The sequence below is a fragment of the Acyrthosiphon pisum genome, chromosome X (assembly GCF_005508785.2).
Source record: "Acyrthosiphon pisum isolate AL4f chromosome X, pea_aphid_22Mar2018_4r6ur, whole genome shotgun sequence".
NCBI classification, from domain to species: Eukaryota; Metazoa; Arthropoda; class Insecta; order Hemiptera; family Aphididae; genus Acyrthosiphon; species Acyrthosiphon pisum.
Window position 1 is genome coordinate 32,545,466 of NC_042493.1, and position 25,019 is coordinate 32,570,484.

A 25,019-nucleotide genomic window follows, 5' to 3' on the forward strand; every position below is an offset into this window, starting at 1 on the left:
GAGCCGGCGTATTGTTATGCCAAGTGGCATAACGATACCCGGTTCAACGAAGTGACGATAAAGGAACGGGTAATATAACTTAATAATTATAGAATTGTGTTTAATTGTATCATTTTTTAATTTTAATAACAATTTATAGGGTTGTACTTCAGTGGACGACCAATGCAATCACAAAGATTGCATAAATCACGATTCGATTGGCTACCCGCCAAAAGAACAGAGGTGTTGTTGTAATGTGGACAATTGCAACAAAAATGTGGGGTGGGAGCCAATCGATAGTAAGCAATACATAATTTATCATGCACACGTATATCGTTAACTAAAAAATGTAATAATAAATTTATTTTAATTTTTATCTTAGCTAAAAGTGATTGGGAAACGATCAAGAACGTGTTGATTATGGTAGCATGCTGTATTGTATTGCCAATATACTTTTTTATAGGCAAGAGGTACTACCAATACGTTCGAGTAAGTACATTTAATAATTATTTTTCTTTTGTAATAACTGTTAAATAGTATTATGTATTATACTTTTATCCGTGAGCGGATAGGTACGTACTTTTTTTACGGGGATATATTAATTATTGAGGCTTCATATATTATACATAAATAAAAAAAAATGATCGCTTCGCTCGCAAGTGAATGTATAATAAATTTATTTACATTCACATTTTATACATTATTTAGTTTTAGTAATTAGTACCAATGTACCATAGTACATTCAACACAATAGCCAATATGTATGTATTTATACGGGTATCAACGCATATTACACGGAGGGCTATAATGGCTAATTGAGTAAACAAAAATTACAAATACGCAGGCACACAGCCGCCAGCCGGTATTATAAAGATTAATTTTTCAATTTTTTTTTATTATTTGAGTATAATATTGATGGGGCCTACCGGGAAAATCTCGATTCCTGAAAAGTTTTATCATTTAAATATGTTCGATACAATTCCTCTAACAATTTTAATTATTATCACGTTTGCTATGTATCAATTTTGGATAGGTACACACACCACGGTGCTAGGTAAAATTACTTATTTTACGTGTTATTATAAACCTAAAAATAGTAAATTACACACTTATCCTACTATGCGCAGAACAACATTGACGAAAAAAAAGATCATATTCTAATATTGGCCAAAATAATAGTAATAGAAAATAAATTTAAATGTATGATCTAAATCTAAAACCGTCATCAAACACATGCGATCTAACGAAATTACGTCTTAAGGTGTCAGTGCAGCTTATATCGTGTTAAAAATAACTACACTTTAGAAGTACGATTAAATTTGATCAAATTTATAGTTTAAAATATATTGCAGTAAAATCCTTCCATTTGGTTTCATTAATTTAATGTTATGACTGTAAATCAATTATTATTTCGTGGTAAAAAAGCTGAAACTAACCAACCCACTTTATAAGAATTTATAATTATGTCTGTAATGGGTGTTAATAACAACTTTCTTTTTTAAGCATATTCCTGTTCTCATTTAATTAGATCCCAAAATCAAGAAAACTTTGTTTAACAACATTTTTCTTGAATTCTGGGAACCTTGAACGCCATAACATTATAATTTTTTTATAAGTCTATGATCGACTTCAGCGGTTCTTAACCTTTTGTAGATCACGGACCGCTGTCCCCTGATGAAAGATTTTTAGAAATCGCCCCTATAGGAACCCCTTACCAAATTTTTTACGAATACCTTTTTTTACAAAACATGTTATGTTATCATAACCAAAATTATAATAATTTATTATATTACAAATTACATAAATAGACATAACAAAACATACACATTTATAATTATTTTTATTACAATTAGTTTTTTATAAAATTGTAATATAAAACTATAATTGAGTACGATCGATCAACTGCACTTAGTGACAGTAAATATAAGACTACCGAGATTATAGTGCTGTACGCTTGTACACTTCGTATGAAACTGATTACTTAAAAGATATTAAAAATACAATTATTTGATATAGAATCTATAAATTATTATAAATGAAAAAAAATTAATAATAATCCAACAATATTGTACTAATGCACTCATGTCACTTATTGACGTATGTTATGAGTTAAGGCTGCCGCGGACCCTAGGCATAAGTATCACGAACCCCTATAGGCCACGGACAACGGGTTAAGAACCACTGATCTACTTAAAGAAAATATTATTATATGATACGATTTTAATTAATATTTAATACTTTTAAAAAATGCCTTAAGGAACATCATTGATATAATTGTTTAATAATTAATTCATTACCTTTCGTAGAATTATTCTTATATTATCTTCTTTAATAAAATCATTGAATTAATTGTTCAACAATTAATACATTGCCTTTTGTAAAATTATTCTTATTCTACTATTCTTGTATACTTACTAAAAAAAAAGTTTTTTTTTCATTATTTTGGAATTAAAATGTTTAGTGGGATAAGTTAAGCTAATGATAATCGTTACACACGGTTTGATTTATTTTTGTTTAATTTTTATAACAAATTATTTCTTGTGTATCTAGGATCGTTTCCCTAATATCAACACGTGGGATAATAGGCCGTCCATCAATGCACCAACAGAACCAAATGAGGTAAAGGCAAGAGATTTCTATGGTGCATAATAGAAAGCTCACTAAACAATTTTTATTGATTTATTTATGTTTAATTTTTATAAAAAAATATGTCTTGTGTATCTAGGGTGTATTACAAAATGTGGATCTAAACACGGGGGATAGGCCGCCTATTGTTCCACCAGAAATAGAAATGAATGAGGTAAAGGCAAGAGATCGCTATGGTGCATAATAGAAAGCTCACTAAACAATTTTTATTGATTTATTTATGTTTAATTTTTATAAAAAAAATATGTCTTGTGTATCTAGGGTGTATTACAAACTGTGGATCCTAACACGCGGGATAGGCCGCTTATTGTTCCACCTGGAATAGAAATGAATGAGGTAAAGGCAAGAGATTGCTATGGTGTATAACAGAAATCTCACTTAACAATTATTATTGATTAATTTATGTTTAATTTGTATAACAAATTATTTCCTGTTTATTTAGATTCCGGGGAATCGACCTCCTCTAGAATTAGTTGAGGAAATATCAAAGGGTAGATATGCTAAACATTGGAAAGCCCTTTATAAGAATAATACAGTAGCTGTTAAAATATACCCTCTTGAGGTAACAATTTTAATTAATTTTTTTTTTTTTTTTATATATAATTGTAGATTATTATTTTATTTAAGGGTGAAATCTCATGGTTGATAGAACAAGAGGTTTATCAATTACCACAAATGAAACATGATAATATACTATCCTTCATTGGGGATGTTATTGACAAATTCAAAAGTGAATATTGGTTGATCACTGCTTACCATGATCGTGGATCATTATATGACTACTTAAAATATAATACATTATCATGGAGTAAGCTTTGTCATGTTAAATATTGCATTGCAAGGTAAAGTATTGTAGCTACTGTTTGTATAACATATTCAGGTTTTTTAATCACTATTTTGTTTCAGAGGTTTGATGCATTTGCACGAAGAAATTGTATCAAAACATTTAGATCAATGTAAGCCAACAATTGTTCATAGAAATTTAAAAAGCAAAAATATTTTGTTGAAACATGATTTAACCGCATGTATTTCGGATTTCGGTGTCGCTGTGGGTTTGGAAGATGGGAAGTTATGTAGTAATGTTCATACCCGGGTAAATACGCATAATTACCTCCAACAAAAAGGAATACAATTAATTTAATTAACTATTCAGGTTGACACTTCACGATACTTGGCCCCCGAAGTAACTAGATGGTTCCATCGACTACTCAAGGTGTACAAGTGTAGACATGTATGTGTTACATACAAAGTCCGGAATTGTACAAAGTAACTAGATTGTACAAGTTACATTATACAATTCGCGATGTGTACAATTATCACTGTACAAATCGCAAAAATGTACAAAATTTGTACAAATCACTATAATCACAAGCAATATTTAATATGACAAAGATTACTCCATGATAATGTATTAGATTTTAAGTTGTCATATAATGATCCACGATCATGGTAAGCAGTGATCAACCAATATTCACTTTTGAATGCGTCAATAACATCCCCAATGAAGGATAGTATATTATCATGTTTCATGTGTGGTAATTGATAAACCTCTTGTTCTATCAACCATGAGATTTCACCCTTAAATAAAATAATAATCTAGAATTATATAAAAAAAAAAAATAATTAATTAAAATTGTTACCTCAAGAGGGTATATTTTAACAGCTACTATATTATTCTTATAAAGGGCTTTCCAATGTATAGCATATCTACCCCTTGATATTTCCTCAACTAATTCTAGAGGAGGTCGATTCCCCGGAATCTAAATAAACAGGAAATAATTTTTTATACAAATTAAACATAAATTAATCAATAACAATTGTTAAGTGAGCTTTCTGTTATGCACCATAGCGATCTCTTGACTTTACCTCATTCATTTCTATTCCAGGTGGAACAATGGCCCGCGGCCTATCCCGCGTGTTAGGATCCACAGTTTGTAATACACCCTAGATACACAAGACATATTTTTTTATAAAAATTAAACATAAATTAATCAATAAATATTGTTTAGTGAGCTTGTTGATGCATGTGGCTTAGTATTATGGGAGTTAGCAAGTAGATGTACAGCTCAACTAGGAGCTGTACCAGAATATAGGTTACCATTTGAAGAAGAATTTGGACAACATCCGTCATATGAGAAAATAGTAGAATGTGTTGTGATTAAACGATTGAGACCAGCTTTTAAAGATAACTGGAAGAAATCACACCCAGTAAGAAATTATAAAAAATGTTCTTAAAATATTGCATCTCACATATTATCATTATTCTTAGGGCTTAAGGGATTTATGTCAAACAATCCAAAAATGTTGGGCACATAATGCCGAAAAAAGAATATCGGCCGGGTCTTTATATGAACAATGTAATCAGTTACAAGTTAGTCGAAATGAAGCCAAATAGAGTCGTTGGTCGCTCAATGCACAAATAGAATCAGATGAGGAGACCGGTACGGTGCATAATAGAAAGCTCACTAAACAATTTTTATTGATTTATTTATGTTTAATTTGTATAACAAATTATTTCCTGTTTATTTAGATTCCGTGCCCCGTGCCTCCGGTAGTCGCTAGTAAATTATTTAGTGTGGTGCAGTCTCCACTCTCAAGTCACTAAATATACGTCTTGTTTATGGTGCGACTACTACTCGATCCTGTATTGTATTATTTAATATGTTAATGTTATTTTTAATATCTTATATTTTATTATATTTATGTTATAAAATATATAGAATTTTTTTAATGTTATTTTAATGTTTTAATTGTAAATTATTCAAAGCACATGTTGTATCATTAAAATAAAAAGTAAGATAAGCTACATATTGTGAACAGTCAGCTAACCATTCTAAATCGCTGAATCTATTCAGACCTAGAAATAGAAGGACAGGGTATAGAATATAGATTAAGATGTAGCCCAATCATCTGCAAATTATAAACATATATTAATAAAAAAAAAAAAAAAAAATGTTAAATATTAATTAATATAAAAATTATTTCATTTGTCAGGTATTTCTATCACCTATGCCTTATTATATAATAAATTATAAATGATTGAAATTATAACTAAATAACATAGTAAATAGGTTATAATGAATATAAAGATTTTGACAAAATTTGAACACTGGTGGCATTATTGTACTAGGAAAAAATGATTCCCTTTTAGGTGTTTTCAATAGTAAATTAATAAGTTTAAGGGTATTTTTTAATCGTAGAATTTGATATTTTTTAAAACTTTTAAATATCATAGCTCTCTCAAATAAACATTATTTTATATATGTATCGACATTCTATATATTATAGATACATAAACATTATTTATTCGCCAATATTTGGCCATAATTGTCTGTTCCAACTGCCCTAAGATTAAAATATGCTTAATTTAATAATTAATTTAAATTTAATATTATTACACTTTTATTATGGAGTTGTAAAATATATTTTTTTTTTTAAATCTAAAATCTAAAAAAATGTATTGGCACTTTATTTTTATAGACATTTTAAGTTTAAATTTGGAAGACACTAGATATTTAAACTGAAAATCTAAATTTTAGTGGTTTTGTTAGTAATTTAAAAATAGTAGTGGTACCTCTTAGCATGAACGCCGTTAACACATTGTATTATATATTTATACCCTATATTTTGGTAAAAAAAAATTAGGAAAATATATAAATTAATGCAGAAACGGAACGGGATTTCACCGTCACAAGTGCGCGTAATTATACGTCAATATTTTAACGGGACAAGCTATAAGTGATTTAAAAATGAATTATAACTTATGAACCTTACAAAAAAATTAAGTATATTAAACTCTATCATTTGTTGAAATAATTAGGACAAAATATACATTTTTGCAGAAACGGGACGGGATTCCACCGCCACTGGTGCCAAAATATTATCCAAATTGTAGATGGTACGAGCTGTAATTAAGTCCCAAATTGTTTAAGACTTATAAAACGTATACCTAAATTTTAAGTAGATTAAATTCTATCGATTGATATAAAAAAAGCGAAAAATATTCATTATTACAGAAACGGAACGGTATTCCAATGTCACCGGTGCGCGTAATTAGGTCAATATTTTGACGGGATGAGCTGTCGTTAAGTCCCAAATGAATAAAAAACTTATAAAACATATACAAAAATTAAAGAAGTTTAAACTCTATCGACTGATATAAAAATCGGCAAAAGATAAATTATTGCAGAAACGGGACGGCATTCCACGGCCGCAGCTGCTGAAATATAGTCCAAATTGTAGACGGGACGAGCTGTAGTTAAGTCAAAAATGAATTAAAACTTATGAAACTTACACCAAAATGTAAGTATATTATACCCTATTTTAAGGTAAAATAATTAGGACAAAATATAAATGATTGCAGAACGGGACGGGATTCCGCCGCCACAGGTGCTGAAATATAGGTAGTCCAAATTGTAGACGGGACTGTAATTAATTCAAAAATAATTTAAAACTTATAAAACGTCTAACAAAAGTTTAAGTAGGTACTTTAAACTCTATCGACTGAATTTAGTGCCGTAACTAGAGAGTCAAAGACCCAGGTGCAAACAAATGCATATGGGTCCCTCTTTCTTGAGATGCATAAAAAAAATCGGACTGTCTTCACACCATGGGAATTTTTACTCCTTAGATAGTTAGATAGGATAGTATTTGTGGATGTATTGAATTTATTTACAATAAAATATAAAAAAAACAATTTTAGTTTTTATGTAACATCAGAAATAAAAATAAAAATAATTATTACTATTGGTAGGTATATTATAATATACCTGTTACATATTTTATAATATTTAAGTATTAAAAAACCATTTTATTCCGAGCATTTGCGAAATCAGCAATAATCTTTTCAATATTTACTTCATCAGTACGATCTCTTTCAATACTTAATACTGATTTATTACTGATAAATATTACTTACAAATCTGAAGTCACATCTGACTTATACAGTTGAATAAAATCAAGGATTAGTTTTTTCCCAATATTTAGATAAACAATTCCAAAGGCGGGTAAAAACTAGTTAAAAAGTTAATTTTTTTTTAACTTTTAACTTAGCTAGTTAGTTCATTTTCTAATCAACTTATGAACTTAACTAGTTTAATTTACAGTTGAAATAACTTAGCTTTTCTCAGTTGATTTTAAAAAAATCCATCAAGTTAAAAACATTTTGAAATTTTTTGTTTATACGTACCTAAATATTACTATATCAGTATAAAATAAAAATAATCCAATACAAAAACACAAACATTCTGTTCTTTTTCTTGATAACATAAGTTTGTGTATATTAATATATTTTATTAAGTTGTAAATTACCTATAGGTATATTATGCGAGTTGCAATTATAAATGTTTTTAATAAAATTAATAATTTTAAATTACAAATTGACAAATGTTATGTTTTAATGTTAGGTATATTATAACTTAGGTATAATATATATATGAAGGCCATGTACTCATCTTCACGTATTATGACATTCAACTGCTATACAATATAAAAAAATATATTTGTTAAATTATTAATTTGAGATGAGTATAGTTTGAATAAGTAAATAATAGTCAAGTAAAAGTAAAAGGGTATACAGTGTACATTATGATAAAAGTTCAATAAAATTATTTTTTATAACTAATAGATTAGAAATTAGAATGACACATTCACTCTTTATGTGATTTTCATATAATTACTATTTAAAAAAATAGATTAACTTTATTTAAACTGAGTTAAGTTGATATTTTTTTCAATATTAACTTTTAACTTATCGAGTTAAATTTATAATTTGTTAACTGTTAACTTTTAACTTATCGATCTTGTGTCCTCTTAACTTAACTTAACATGAGTTAATTATTTTCATTAACTTGCCCACCTTTGAACAATTCTAAGTAAGACTTAATGGCTTTTACAATTAAATACAAAATAATAATAAAATTATTATGAATCAAATTAAAAAAAAAAAAATTGACGTCTATCCGCTAAGGGCCCTTTGCCCCTGCGGGCCCCAGTGCTGTGCACCGCCTGCACCTATGATTTTTGCGACACTGCGACTGATATAAAAATCTACGAAAAGTTTAAATTATTGCAGAAACAGGACGGGATTCCACAGCCACAGGTGCTGAAAAATAGTCCAAATTGTAGACTAGCGGAGCTTTAGTTAAGTCCCAAATTGTTCGTGACTTATAAAACGTATACCAAAATTATAAGTCGATTAAATTCTATCGACTGATAAAAAAAATCAGCAAAAAATATTCATTATTACAGAAACGGGATGGGATTCCAATGCCACCGGTGCGCGTAATTAGGTCAATATATTGACGGGCTGAGCTGCAGCTATAATTTGTTATTCATATTTTCTTTCATGTTATATAATATATATAAACTATCTAAGAAAGTTTATCAAATAAATATATAATTATTTATAATTTTATCGTTTCATAACTATATATGAATATTATTGTATTCATCGATATGAAAATCTATAAAAGCCAATCCCCATAAAATATCAACTCTCAGTTATTGGCCATCTTTGTTTGACTTAGTGCTTTATGCCTAAGAATAACAGATACTTGTGTATACTTGCTTTTTTTTCATTACTTTTAACCTGTGCTATTAGTTATTACAATAATAGTTTGTGTGTTTATATTGAGCTACAACCGACTCTCAACTACAATTTCAAATTTCTATTAAGGTACCTAATAAAATAATATTCAATATTTTATTATGCTATTGTTGGATAGTCATTTTACAGTTTTTCATTTTGGATGATGTAGTACGGTGAATGTAAACTTTTTAGCCTAAAGCTGGCCAAGTTCACAATTTTTTTTTTAATTTGTTAAGTTCATTTAATTATATAAAAATACTTTATTTATTACTTAGTTAAAATCATTTACTTTTTTTAAAGCTAATAAATAACATATAATCATTAATTACTTTAAGTACTTATATACTCAAGTCTTCAATCAATGATGGAATCCAACAAAATAATTATATTATTTGAGATCTTGAGCGGAGCTATAAATGTATTGATTTTACAATGATGTATTTTTTTATTTTTTATTTTATGTTTTATTTATAATTTTTATTTTTGTGTCTATCACCATCGTTTGGGGCAGTAGAACAGCTTCGATTTTTTTCAACAGTATCTTGTTTGATGGGAGAGTGAATCTAGTTGGTACACTCGGAAGGTCAAAATTTAAAATTCCCAATAGTTTTCGAAAACTATTAATTGTAGATACATGAAAATATTACTGAATGTTTTTCCGTAAACAGCTCAAAAAGATTCAAAATATTTTCAAATTGTTATGGTTTATAGAAAATGAAAATATGAACATTAAATGAAATTGTCAAGTATCTACAGTAATTCGGTTTTGAATTACAATGAAATACCTAACAAAATCTGCTACGTGAGAAATGGAGTGAATATCCAATCTTGTAAAAATATGAAATTCAAACGCTCATAAAAATTTAATTTGATTTGCTTGAAGATATTTTTTTTATTTTGATAAAGATAGACAAACTTATGAATGATCTTGTATTACATTTTCAAATCTTAGATTAAAAAAGAAAAAATTTTATGAATTTCTTACTCAAAATAATTTGCAAATTTTCGTCATTTTTACGTATTTTGTCGATATTTGAACTTTAAAGGCTTATAAAAAAATTGTTACTATGGATTTTTAATTTTTTTCATCTGCCTTTCAAACAATATACTAGGAGCCTTGTATTAAATTTTCAAGTATTTTTACTCAACAAATAAAGTTTTATTGACATTCATAGCAGTGGCGTATTTAGTATTATAAATTATTTGTAGGGGGCGGATGACAAGAATTTTAGCTTACAGATTACGATGTAATAGTTATAATATAATAACATACATGTAGGTATTTAAAGAGCCATGGGGGCGGATTTGTCCCCATATCCGCCCCCGTAAATACGCCCCTGATTTATAGAAAAAAAAACTAATAAAATTGCAAACTGAAAATGTCCCTAAACAGTTCAAAACAAATTAAAATATTTTTAAAATGTTATCATGTATAGAAAATGGAAATATAAACAACCAGTGAAAATTTCATATATCTACGGTAATTTGTTTTAGAGTTACACCAAAAACCAAAATCAATTTTCTCGAAAACAGATTTTGGGTAAAAATTGCCGTTTTTCCTTAATTTTTCTTTTGTTTTTCACGGCGCTTTTGAAAACTATTTTACTTATCTTAATATTCTACTAATTTTACTTTTGACCCCCCCCCCCCCCCAAAGTACCAACTAGATTCACTTTCCTATCAGAAGAGATACTGTTGAAGAAAATCGAAGCACCTTTACTGTCCTAAAAGGTGATGATAGACACAAAATAATTAATTAATTAATTAATTAATGAATAAACAAATAAAAAAAAATACATATCATTATAAAATCAATACATTCATCGTTCCACTCAGAATCTAAAAATAATACATTACAAAATAATTTATTTTTTATATCATTAATTATTTTAATTTATAACATTAATTGTACCTATACATTTAATGTTACCTAACTAGTATCAAAGGAATAATTTTCCTAAATTAATAATTATTGCAATATTGCGATATATCAGATAAAATTGTTTGGAAATTAAAAATTTGAAATTATAAAAACTATAAAATGTTTCGTGTAGGTACCTAGTAGGTGTAGGTACATTTTCTCGTAGATGGTTAAAAAATAAAATGTATAACTCTAGTATTTTAGTGAAATACCAACGTTAGTATACGGAATAACCAATAGGTACTCAATAGCTGGTGTATACTGTATAGGTACTATGTTAAAGAGAAGATATCAAAGTTGAAAATGTTCAATGAAAAATAATAAAATTGAAGTTTAAGAAAAATACGTGATTATTGTTATAATAGTTTTGATAGACGGATTTGGGTTTGGTTATGCCAATTAACAAGGTGGATAAACACATATTATATATTTATATTAAACAATTATAGTAAAAATTAAAATTAAAATAATTAATAATATAAAAAATAAATGTATTATACCTTCATTAATATTTTATAATGTATTTTTTTTTTCTTATCATTTATACATTTTTGGCAACTATGGCCATTAGCATTTTTTAGGGGGGTTACGGTCAGCTCGAATCGGGAAAAATATATGTGTATGTGTGTATCCACCTTGCCAATTAAATTATAAATAATAATAGACTTAAAGAATAATAATATTAATTCACTAATTTGACTTTATCAACTAATCAGTAGTTATCAATTACTTGCCAACATTTTTTATATTAATGATAACAAAACAATATTTAATATTATGTGAATATTAGTGACAGTCATTGTAAAACAATATTTTAAGTGTAAAACAAGTATTCTATAATGTTCTGTCATAATGTTTGTGCCAGATGTACTTTAAGATCTTGACATACTCAACTGCTGAATTAACTCCAGATTTTATGTTCAATTGTGAATACATTAGGTGGCTATTACAATTTAGTAACAGCTTATTCATCAACGAACAATATAATATAAGAAAATGCTTTCGAAGTACAAGCCATGGTATAAGCCTCATTTAGTTGAAAAAGTGAGTGTTGTTGTCTTTGTTCAGTCATTTAATACTTTAAAAAATGACAAATTATGGGTGTTAAATTAAAGCTTAAAAACAAATTTTAGAATAAATATAATGGACTTTAATATTAATTGTTTATAGAACAATAAATATTGCACGTTTTTTGGAATATTTTGTTCATTTAACATTAAAGACCTTAGTAGGTACCTACCTAATCATATTAATGATTATGAATAGGTAATAGTTAATTCAATTAACTAACTACAAATCAACTCAATTTTTTAACTATGCAAATAGTTTTGTAAGTACAAATGTACTAGGTACAACAAACCAAAACAGTTTAGATAAAAGGTTGACATTTATTTATTGATACTTTTAAGTTTTATTATAATTTGAATTCATTTTTTATTCAAAATAAAATTATACTCTATTCGGAATAAGAATGCTTACTTTTGCGCTTGCATACTGTGCCATCCGAACAGTTGGATCCCCTTGAGTGGTGCCAGGTGTTTGGTCGCCAATCGATGTTACTCTTTGTTTTCGACGACCATCACCATGTAAACAGAAGGGGCTGATTTGCGTCGACCAGTTTTCACCAGTCAAGTGAGCATTTTTATCCTGAATAGAAAGAGTATAGGAACATGATTCAGCTATCACTTCAGAAATATTGTTTATGAATTATAATTCCTATTTTTAAATAAATTAGGTATTTGATTTTTATTTAATAATTAAAAGACTTGACTAACGTGTACTTAATATAATTTAAAAAAATAAAGGTACCCGATAAGGTTGTTGCTACTACTATTGCCTTAATTTTTGTTTTGTTATTTCTCGCGCTTATGAAAACTATTGAGAATTTTAAATGTTGACCTTCCGAATGCACCAAATAGATTCACTTTCCAATACTTTGCCACATGGAGTACTTGAAAGGTGAAAAACATTTATAGTCTGAAAAGCATTGTGTAAGACATTCCAAAAAAAGATGCAAATGCATAATTTATAAAGCATTAGAATAATAATTATATATTTTTGAGTTTATATGATTATTGATATTAATTTATTTTATTATTATAGGTAATATTACAAAATACAGATTCAGCAATTAAAATGTTGACACAAATAAGGTAAATATTACTAATTTGATGGCTTATTTAATTATTCTAAATTCTAAAAATACTATTATTTATCTACTCCATAAATGTATAACTGATGTTTGTCATAATTTATTAAGTAACTTATAAATTGCTTGGAGGAACTTGAAAAGTCTAATGAGGAAACTACGCTTACTACTTGTAAAGCTCATAATTTACTGAATTGTATGTTGAAGCAACTGCAAAATTAAAATTTGGAATATTTTCAATCATTGAAAATGGTTAAAACTATTGTAGAAATGTTTGAAAATAAAATAAAGAATTATGTTCAAAGTTTTAATTTGATTTATTTTTTATACCAAATCATTAACATCAGCTTATAGGCATAAGATTGAAGTTAAAAACCCCCGAACGTGTTCAAAACAAATTAATCGCCAAAATATATTGTCCAACAACCCAAAAGAATATTTTCGTTTGACCTTATACTTACCATTTTTTAAAGCAAAGATACAGATATCGAAAAAATTATTGATTTGGCAAAATTCTTTGTTGATGATCTAATTAACTCAATTGAAGAAGTTAGAGGTGAGGTTACTTTATGGAAACAATTTTGGAAATCCCAATTAGATAAACAGAAAACTTTTATAGAAGCGTTACTCATGCATCTAAATTTTATTAAAATATATTGGAATTGATAAAATTATTTGCGTTACACCAGTTACCTATTGCACTACAGAAAGTACATTTTACACAACTCGACGAACAAAAATATATTTAAGGTCAACCAGGGGCATATTTAACAATTTTCCGCCCCTATCAAAAAAAAAAACTTACTATTTAATAAAATATCCTCAAATTAATTAATTTTTTCAATACCTGATATGCAATTATTTTTTCATTTAAGTAAACTAAAAAAAATTCTGATCAAATATATTGATAACAAACGGTTAAATATAAGAATAAGGTTGTCAAATATTGTTTTAAAATTATTTATAATAATACGACAACACACCACTCTTCGTCTAACTAACCACTGATTTAATAATAGGAAATATATCTATACGCAGTGAACCTTGTACCGATAACGGATTCTATAAAGCGAACGATTATAAATACTGTACTCCAATATTTGTATACATCTATTTTTTTTTTTATCATAGTATTACGAGACATTTCATAAACAATAAGATAAACTATAATAAAATACTATTGTCGTTGTCGTAGACGAGTTCCTGGGAAAATATAAATATTATTTTGCTAAAAATAAACAAATACAAAATCCACAATTTCAAGATTTTGAAGTGATAGATAAAATTTTAAATATTATGTACCTAATTTTACAAAATCAAAATAAATATTCAACATAATTTTGCCACCCTATGCAGCCGCATAGTTCGCAGTGCCTTAAATCTGCACCTGAGGTCAACGATAGGAGAAGATACATTAAATGGACTTAATGCTCCTTGATATCATTAAAATATTACTCCATAGGAAGTTATTAAAGAATTTAGTTAAAAACACTCAAGAAAATTACAGTTACATAATATATTATAAAAAATTAATGTTATTTTCAAGATTATGTTTAATAAATACTGATGTTAGAAAAATAATTTGATAGTAACAAATTACATAGAAAATAATAAGGTATAACAATAATTTTTTTTTTTTTGAGCACATTGTAAAGTTTCCTGGATCCACTCCTAGTAGAGAGTGTTTTCATTAAAAGTCAAATCAAATAATTTCTACATTAATAAAATAGAACTATATAATATATATATTTTTTATAATAAAAATAATTTTTTTTTAAATCTAGGTAATTCTAAGTATTTAATGATTCATATTTAATTTTTCAGATATCGATCTGATGATTATCAATATATTCAGAACAGTATTATACCTACAATGCATTTTCAACGATCTTTACCTAGACTTCCAGTTCCAGAATTAAAATCAACTTGTCAACGTTATCTTAAAGCACAACTACCTTTACTTTCCAAAAATGATTATTTGAGAACTAAAGATGTTGTAGAAAACTTTGAACAAAATGATGGACAGTTATTACAAGAAATGTTAAAAAAAAAAAATAACTTAAACAAAGATACCAGTTATATTACTAAGGATTGGTTTAATATGTATTTGTCCGAAAGAACCCCATTACCAATTAATTACAATCCATTATTGGTGTTTAAGCAACTCGATAATGCATATAATGACCAATTACTAAGATCTACTAATTTGTTGATATCATCACTAAGGTGAGAATTAATTTATATAAGTTATGTAAAATAGATACCAATTACAAAATGATTTTTAAAATTTTGATTATGATTAAATAATATAAATTATATTTATATACATATCTAATGGTAAAATGGATTTAAAAATTTTTTAATTATAATGGATAACAAAATTAAAATTTTCAGTACACATTATTTCATGTTTATAATAATAACAATTAAAATAAAATAAAAAATTATACACTATTAATTATAATTTATTATAATGACAATAAAAGTATTTTCTAGCATAGCTTGTAATGGGAGTTTTATTCAAGTTCTGATTACTAAATTACTTGACAACTCGATTAACTTTTTGAGTGCCACTATTCGGTATTTTACAGCGAAGTAAGACCTGTGTTGTATATGCTGGTTTTTTGGGCGAGGACGGATAAGAGAGACTGGCAATTAAAAAAGTGACAGTTATTCGAGTTGCTATTATACTTTGAAAATATGATTGCCTATAGTAGTATAATATAATAATAAGCGTAAATATTTGAGGTATCCACGAATATATATTTAAATTTATACAAAACAACTGCAATCGTTAGTCTTTAATCAAATATTCAATTTTGTCTGTACAAAAAATTTTTTTTACCATAATAACAGCTTATGATGAACTTATTGAACTTGTATAACATTTTCAAATATTACATAATATGAATAACTACATAATAATTAGTAATTTATCGACATTTAAATTTAAAACACTTGTAAAAAAATATTGTGAATTTATGTTTAACTTTTATTTATTTACGTTTTTATTCCAGTAATAACAATTTATGGGAAACTGTGTGTTCAATTTTTAAGTTTTTGACCAAGTAAACTATTTTTTATCAACTTTCATTAATTATAGCAAATAATAAAGAATTTAACTCAAAAACAATTAAAATATCTTGGAAATTATATGATGCATAGAAAATACTCATATAAACATTTAGAGAAAATTTTAAATAGTTAAAAATGTCCCCTTTTTCCAACTATTTTGAATAGTACTTAGAATTTTTGATTAGGTATCAGAAACTATTTTCAAAGTTGAAGATTGTAATTTTCTGCTATGAATTTGTGTACATGTACAGCAAAAAAAACTTTACATCTTGTAAAATCAATACATTAGAATCTAATATCAAATAATAAATAAATACAACTCCTTATTATTATTATATACAAAAATTATTTTTCTTATATTATGCTGAGAAATTTAATGATTTATATAAATTGCTTGTAAAATTAATTATTTTAATTATTTAAATTAGTAAGTATATTTAATAAAAAAATGTATGCAAATAATCATCAAAATTAATATAATCCTAGGGAGGACGGCTCATAGGTGTATCTGGGGATGAGTATCATGTGTATTAGCCCCCCATATTATTGTTGACTCTTTTGTGTATGTAAATAGTAATAACAGTAATAATTTAATGTCTAAAAAATCTAATAAGATTATACTTATGAATTAATAGGTATAATTCAATGATAATTCAATTATTAACTATATTTGTTAAAAAAATAAGTCAATGTAAACAACCCTACCCTGTATAATTTTATTTATCTTAACACCAATATGTTGAAACTGTCATAGATATTAAAAATGTGTATTATATTATAATTTAAAATTTAGGTTTTACAAATCATTAAATGCAAATATATTAGAACCAGAAATTTTTCATATCAGCCCAAAGAAAAGTGATACAATCCAATTTAGAAAATTAATGAAGTATCTTCCAGAATCAATTAGTTGGTATGGAGCCTACATGTATAATGTAAGTATATTAAAGATTTGATATTGTGTGTAGAGCCGTAGAAAGGTTTATTAGCACTCCTGGCCATTTAACATATTTCTGCCCTTGTACAATTTTTTACACCCTACCCACAAAAAACAAATATGAAAGATTTATATATAAATTATTTTATTATATTTTTAAAAAGTAATAATAATTATATGAATAGGAAAATAATTAACTATATTGATATTTAATATAAATTCACATAATAGTCAATAACAGTTAAATAAAATATATGGTACCAACAAAGTTATAGTCTTATTACATTTTCTATAACCAAGTGTACTAACGTTCTTTGTTTTGTTTTTTGAAAATATTGGCTTCAAGTTAGATATGTAGTTGTCTTGTTTACAACAATTCACATTACTACTTTTGCTCTTAGGTACAAACATTTACTATTTTATTAAATTATAAATCACAAATTACATAAATATCCATAAATATTGAAAATAATAAATCATTTGAAAAAAAATGTTTTATTTTTTTAAGTAAATATTTTTACCTTAAGGGTGTCGGCACTGGTGCGTTTTTTTGTACAAAAACATGTCTTACAGGAAAAACTCTCACGACCTGTAGAATTGTCGGATTTCTTTAATTTTTTTTTATCTTGAACATTTTGTAGGTCGGATCAAAGCCCGATTTTGAAAACTATAATTATAGAAACTGGAATATGCATTTGAAAAATGCATAATATTTGTCCTTTTTCAAACGTATTTTTCTACTACTATTCAAATAAAAATAAAAAATTGAGCTTTGATTCGACCTGTAGAAACTTTTCATCTTTCAGATAAAAAAAAAATTAACGAAATCCAACAATTCTACAGGGCGTGAGAGTTTTTCCCGTGAAGTCATTTTCATTGATATAATACACCGTATCGACCCTGCCTAAATAAGTATCGAGCTGTAGATTAGTGAAAAAGTATTATAATTAAGGCAATAACTAAAATATAAAACATAATATTCAAATAGCATAGAAATTTTGAAAATTGGAAATACTGGCACCAACACCCTTAATTGAACTCTACTTTATAAACGATTGATATTTTTCTTATTAACAAATATAATAAAATAAAATAAGAAATACTTAACATTTAATTTATTTTAAGGAAATTTATAATCTTCAATAAGTAGGTTTGATAAAATACAGAAAAATATTCTTAACGGTGAGTCTTAATTCTAGAGAGGTTACTCAGTGGTAGAACCATATAAGGTGACTATGTGAATACACGGAAAAAAAACAATAAATAAAATATAACAATGGGTTAAGGAGGTGTTACCAGTGGTAAACATAATATTCAATATGCTAAAACATTTTTAGAAAATAAAATGTCCTGATTGAATTTATGATTAAATATTTACCCAGCTTAATCATACATCATATCTCTGTCTAGCCAGTAGTTGTTCATTTTACTCTACTGATCAATATCTTATAAATATCTGACTTTTGCTTATTAAGCGTAGGTTTAAATAAATAAAATAGATACTTGGTGTGAAGATAATTTAGACCAATATTATTTATTTTTTTATATAAGTATAATTATAATAATTAACAACCCACCGTAGAATTTTTAGAAGTTCTTCCTTTCCTGGACCCTATTGAAACTAGCGAACAAAAATTTGTTATGTTGTATGTGTGTAAGAAGGAGACAACACATATGAGTGCGACATCCTCTTAAATCTAATATTATAGGTGTGAAAATCACAAAAATGTGCAAATTATTTTGAGTTAGAAATTACTAAAAAAAATTTAGCACCGTGCCCAAGATAAAAATCTTACCTTTAACTTTTATAATAGGTCAATTCACGCTAATATCAAAACTGACAGCACCCTATTGAAACTAGCAAACGGAAATTTCCTATGTAGAATGCATGTAAGAATTTTAATTAACGTAGTTAACTGATAATATTTCTGAAAAATATTTTAATCTGCTGTGAGGCTTACTTAAATACAACTTTCTTACATTTTCATTTAAACTTTTTGAAATTTATTATTATTAAAATGTTGAGCTTTCTAAATCCAAAAAAGTAGAAAACTCATTCTTTAGTGGACTTTATGACAAATTTAAATATGTTTTCAGAAGTTTGTATAAGTATTAGTTGGATAGGTATTTTTTAGTAGACACAGCAGGGATAAAATCCCCTTTAGGTAAAACCATATTTGAGGTGAACAAAATTGGCCGTATATCATTTGCGCATTGTCTGTTTACCTGCACCAAATTATCACACATCATATGCGCATCAAAATTCTAAACAATAGAAGAGTATAAAAATAATTGTACACACATATAATATTATATTGACAATGAATAATTTAATATGCATAGGCACAAGTTTTTGTTCAATAAGCATTTAAAGTTCAAATGTTAACAAAATTTATCAAAAGCTCAAAAATTTGCAAATTATTTTGTAGTTAAAAATTTAACATTTAGTTCAATTAGGCACATTACAGTCATAGTTATAAATTATAATACAAATATACATGTAGTTTGAGAAAAGCTAAACGCTTTTAGATATATAAGCGATATATAGATATATTAGATATCTTTTTTTCAGTTCTATTGTTAAATAATATTGATGCGCAAATGATGTACAACCTTTTAAACGATTGATGCGCAAACGATGTATAACCCAAAAATCAAACGATAATGTCTTACAAAAAAGTTCAAAAATAACAATAGATATGCGTAAATGACAACCGGCGACAAAATTAACTTATTAATTGTTTTTAACACAAAACATTACAATATTATTTAGATATTTTTAGTTTTCATTTTATTACTAGAGTTATCTACCAAGAATTCCACAAGGATTTAGATTATTTAAGTGTTATAGTAATGAAGTTTTTTCATGATATTCAAAAAATATGTACCACCTATTATGTGTATTAAGTATTTAAGTGTTATATATTATTATTATAATATGTGCTTCATTCATTAAATACTTATATTGAACAATATGTATTTATAGTACCTGTATAATTTACTGTGTATATTCAGTGTATTATATTGTATATTATTGTATTGATATTATTTATCATTATTCAAAAAAATTGCAGGCTTATCCTTTAGATATGTCTCAGTATACTTCTTTATTTAATAATACTCGAATTCCAATGACTAATCAAGATGTCTTACACAATAATAAATCTGGAAAACATATTGTTGTTATGAGGCGAGGACATTTTTATAAATTTGATGTTCTGGATAATCAAGGTACTTATTCATAAATTCATAAGTAATAATTTAATTTAATTTGTGATCAATAATTATTGACTAATACTTTTATTTTACATAATATGTACATTTAGGCAATATATTAGAACCTCAGTTATTATTATCCAAAATTCAATATATTTTGAATGATGACATTGCTCCATCTAATCATCCAATCGGCATTTTAACAACCACTGAACGTAATAATTGGGCTGATTTAAGAAATCATCTTATCAAGTTAGGAAATGAAGAGTCGTTGCGTATAATAGATGATAGTCTAATTATGATTGCTCTTGATGATGAAAAACCTGGTTCAGATCCAATAGCTTGTGTTAAGCAATATCTACATTCTGACGGAATCAACAGGTTGCAGCAATAAACAATTTAAAAATTATATGTATACAAAAGTTACATATACATGTCTATTGAGAATTTTTATTTACAGGTGGTTTGACAAGTCATTCACATTAATAGTATGCGCTGATGGAACATCAGGATTAAATTTTGAGCATTCGTGGGGTGATGGAGTTGCTGTGTTGAGATATTTTCAAGATATTTCTAAGGATACTACAGATTTTCCAAGATGTCATCCAGAAAATTTAAATCAAGTATTGATATCAGCAGATACATTAGGTGTAAAGAAATTAGGTAAATAATATATGCAGTAATTTGAGTATATACTTTAGTAAAATTAGTAGTCGTTAAGAGGATGCGCGATGCGCCCAATACCCATGCATTTGTTGTCTCTGTCTTACAAATGTAAGATATAGCAAATTTTCATTCACTAGTTTCAATAGTTTGCTGTTAGTTTTGATGTTAGAATGAATTCACTTATCATCAAACTTTTAGGTAAGAACATTATCTGTGCTCAAGCATTGGAAATTTTTCAATATTTTTATTTTCAAGCTAGACATGAGTATTTTTAATTTGTAGTATTCTTCCTTGAAAATTAAAATATTGAAAAATCTCAGATGCTTAAGGACAGATAATGTTCATTCATAAAAGTTTGATAATATGTCAATGCACTCTAACATCAAAACTAACAGCACTCTATTGAAACTAGTGAATGAAAATTTACCATGTCTTACGTGTGTAAAATGGAGACAACAAATGTATGAGTAGTTTCTCTTAACATTCCTACTAATACACTAGTTTTCATTGTATAATGCACTGCAATTGATTTTCTTTTTAATTAGAATGCAAGTGTAACTCTGTACTTTGTAAGTAATTTTGAGAAAAGAAATCAGGTATCAGTTTGTTGTGTATATTATTATACTAATTACATTAATTTATATTATCATAATTTTTTAGAAAATAGTAATACTGTTATTATTTATTTTTATCTATGCACGTTTCATGGTTATAAACACGGTAATAATTCTAATAACCGATTGCATAAACAATAATTAAATATTTAATGAATCAATTTTGTTATGCAACTCGGCATTATAGTATTATACTTTCAGTATGTTCTCTACTTAATTTTTATAAACATATTTTTTAATAATATTTACCTTTAGTTAGGTAAATATTTGTTTTAATTATTGATCGTACATTTTATAGATTTTTGATTATTTTAGTAATTGGACTGGATTGTTAAATGTTTGTTGTGTAATCCAAACTGTGATGTTCTGGTATAAGATTGTTTTTTCTCTATAAAAGTTTTTAGACATTTAATTAAAAGTTTCTCTAAGAGCTTATACCTACTTGAAAGGAGTGGAATTGGTTGGTGGTGAGACATCTGACATCATCCAGAGGGTTTCCTGGTTTAAATAACTTGATTACTTGTGCCAATTTCAGTTATTCTGGAACGCATTCTGAGAGCAAAATAGTATCATGGATACATTATGGCCTTGTTTGTTAGCTCAAAGTATTTTTGGACTGATTTAATCTTTGTTCGTACCTAATTTTTGGTTTATGTCATCAATTTCTCTGAAAATGTCTAATGGAGTGAAATATTTAATTTATTCACAATATATTACATTGAGCAATTTAGCTGTTGACATTTTAGTATTTTGCAATATCAGGCTTATGGAGTTTGGTAAAAATATATGTTCAAATTGTTCAAGATTTTGAGTATATATTTAATCTTTTTCTTGTTCTCTTATTTTTCCCGTTTACCTTGTGGATGGATGGTACTTTAACACAAGGTCTCATATTATGTCTTTTATTTGTTGACAAGAAAACACTCAGATGATATGAATTTTTCATTTTTTATTACTTTTCATTTTTCATGGATTAAATAAATTAGGAAAATATTTTCCTCTTTTATTAAAATGTATTTATACTTATGGCAAATAGTATTATTATGTTTATTTTATGTTAATAATTTATAACCACTCTAATGTTGTAGAATTCAATTTGGACGAAAAAATCAAATGCGATATAATAAAAGTAAAGAACGAATTCAAATGTAAATATGAATCTTTGGATATTAATTACTTTGAATTTTTCAATGTTGGTAGAAAAATGTGTAAAAAATTTGGAATAAGTGCAGATTCTTTGATGCAATTATGTTTCCAGGTATATTCAATACAATTGAACCCATATATGTTTTAATTAAAATCAACTATATAAATAATATAATGTAGTATATAAATGAATTTAAATGTATTTTAGCTAGGCCATTATAAATTACATAAAAAACATGTTGGTACTTATGAATCATGTAGTACAGCAGCATTCAAACAAGGACGAACAGAAACTGTAAGACCGTGTACTACAAAGACCGCTGTAAGTTTAATTAATAAAATTCTCATTGAAATTAAAAAAAAATATTTATTATGCATTTCTGTGTAAAATATTTTTAGGATTTTTGCTATGCTGTTTCAAGTAATAATAAGCCCTCTGACAATGACTTGGTGAACATGATAAAACAATGTTCGGTTGAACACAGTAAGCTTGTAAAGGAAGCTGCAATGGGTAATATTTTATTGAAAAAAATATAATTGTTTAATATACTTTATATCTTTTTGTTTTCAGGACAAGGGTTTGATCGTCATTTATTTGCTCTACGGTTATTAGCTAAAGAAAGCAATTTAAAGATTCCAGACTTGTTCACTGATCCCGCTTATAGTCAGATTAATCATAATATTCTATCTACTTCTAGTCTAACTTCAGATTATGTATGGTTAGGAGGATTTGGTCCTGTTGTAAAAGATGGTTATGGTATTGGGTAAGTGTATCAATAAATTATAATTTTGTATGATGAATTTGTTTTAAATTAACTTAAAATATTGGATTTTTGTATTCGTTTTGGACTTCACATTTTCAAATTAGCAAAACTAATGTGACTATGTTATAAAAAATGAATATTATTAGTAAATTCACTACTTAAAACTATGTTTTAAATATGTTAAATATTGTTTATACTTCATTCCACATGGTCTAATTTACTTAAAATAGCAATAAGAGTAATGGAAATTTAGTTCCTCGCCATAAAAAAAAAAGAAAAATATTTGGACATTTAATAAACATCTCTTTAATTTTAGATACACAATACTTGAAGACTACTCAGGTGCTATTATTACTAACTACAAGGAACATTCTGATGGAGATACATTCAGATGTGCATTAACTCAGAGCTTAAATCAAATTCTTGATATTTTAAAAACTTAGTTTATTGTACAAATTGATATTTCTTAGTTTGTGTTCAATGTCTTCACTCTTTATTTTCAATGGATTATTATTTTTATTAAATAGCATACATACTTTTAGATCATAAACTAATTTAATGTAAATGCATAAATTCCTTCTTGAATAAACCAAGAAAGAACTTTTATGCATTATAACTATTCCATTCTAACAGTTTACCATTAAAGTAAACTTTTTAATTACTATAACAATAAAAATTTGAATCTCTGGCATATAAAATGTAGACATAGATAATGGTATTAAATATATTTCAATACAAACTACATAATATTTTACAATATTACATTTTGTATGTAATTTGCATATTTATATGTATTGGAATCCATGTTTGTTTTTTTTTTCTAAACATTGTGTATAAAATGTTAATTTATATTTGATGTATATTGAATAATTATTATCTGTATTAAGTAAGACATATTATAAGTTTCAATAATATTTGACCATGCTTCATCCCTTTTAAATTAAGGGCCACTGAACAATTATTTTCATCAGATATTTGAGCTTGTTATGTTTTTTCATCAAGATGTGCATTAGATATATAAATTTGCTATGTTAAATTATAATATTATTATGATGACGTTAGATTCACAAATATTTTTATAAAAAGAATTGTATCTACCATAATATAAATATCATTAGGGCTCGGGATTTTATGAATTTATTATACTAAAATTATTTATATTTTAATTTTTAACTATGTATGGCGTTATAGGTTTTTAATAAAAACATTATATTAAAAAGATCCATAATATTTTTTATGAACATCTGAAGTTAATTCATCAAAATCACGGACATTTGCAAATGATTTTGATTAAGAAATAAGATAAAAGTTATTAAA

At 26.4% G+C, this 25,019-nt stretch overlaps 1 protein-coding gene and 1 pseudogene across 1 annotated transcript; both read left to right on the forward strand.

Annotated features, from left to right (window-relative positions):
* The first annotated feature begins 2,865 nt into the window (after nt 1–2,865).
* On the forward strand, nt 2,866–5,333 carry LOC100575764 (annotated as a pseudogene).
* A 6,559-nt stretch (nt 5,334–11,892) lies between these two features.
* Nucleotides 11,893–24,596, forward strand: LOC100159310 (carnitine O-palmitoyltransferase 2, mitochondrial). The gene is made up of 12 exons (XM_001944714.5): nt 11,893–12,179; nt 13,239–13,288; nt 15,109–15,510; nt 17,153–17,294; nt 20,371–20,527; nt 20,623–20,893; nt 20,973–21,175; nt 22,881–23,050; nt 23,147–23,260; nt 23,338–23,449; nt 23,510–23,702; nt 24,019–24,596. Exons 1-12 carry the CDS (start codon nt 12,132–12,134, stop codon nt 24,143–24,145), a joined length of 1,989 nt encoding a protein of 662 aa, XP_001944749.1. The 5' UTR covers nt 11,893–12,131; the 3' UTR covers nt 24,146–24,596.
* Nucleotides 24,597–25,019: the final 423 nt, after the last annotated feature.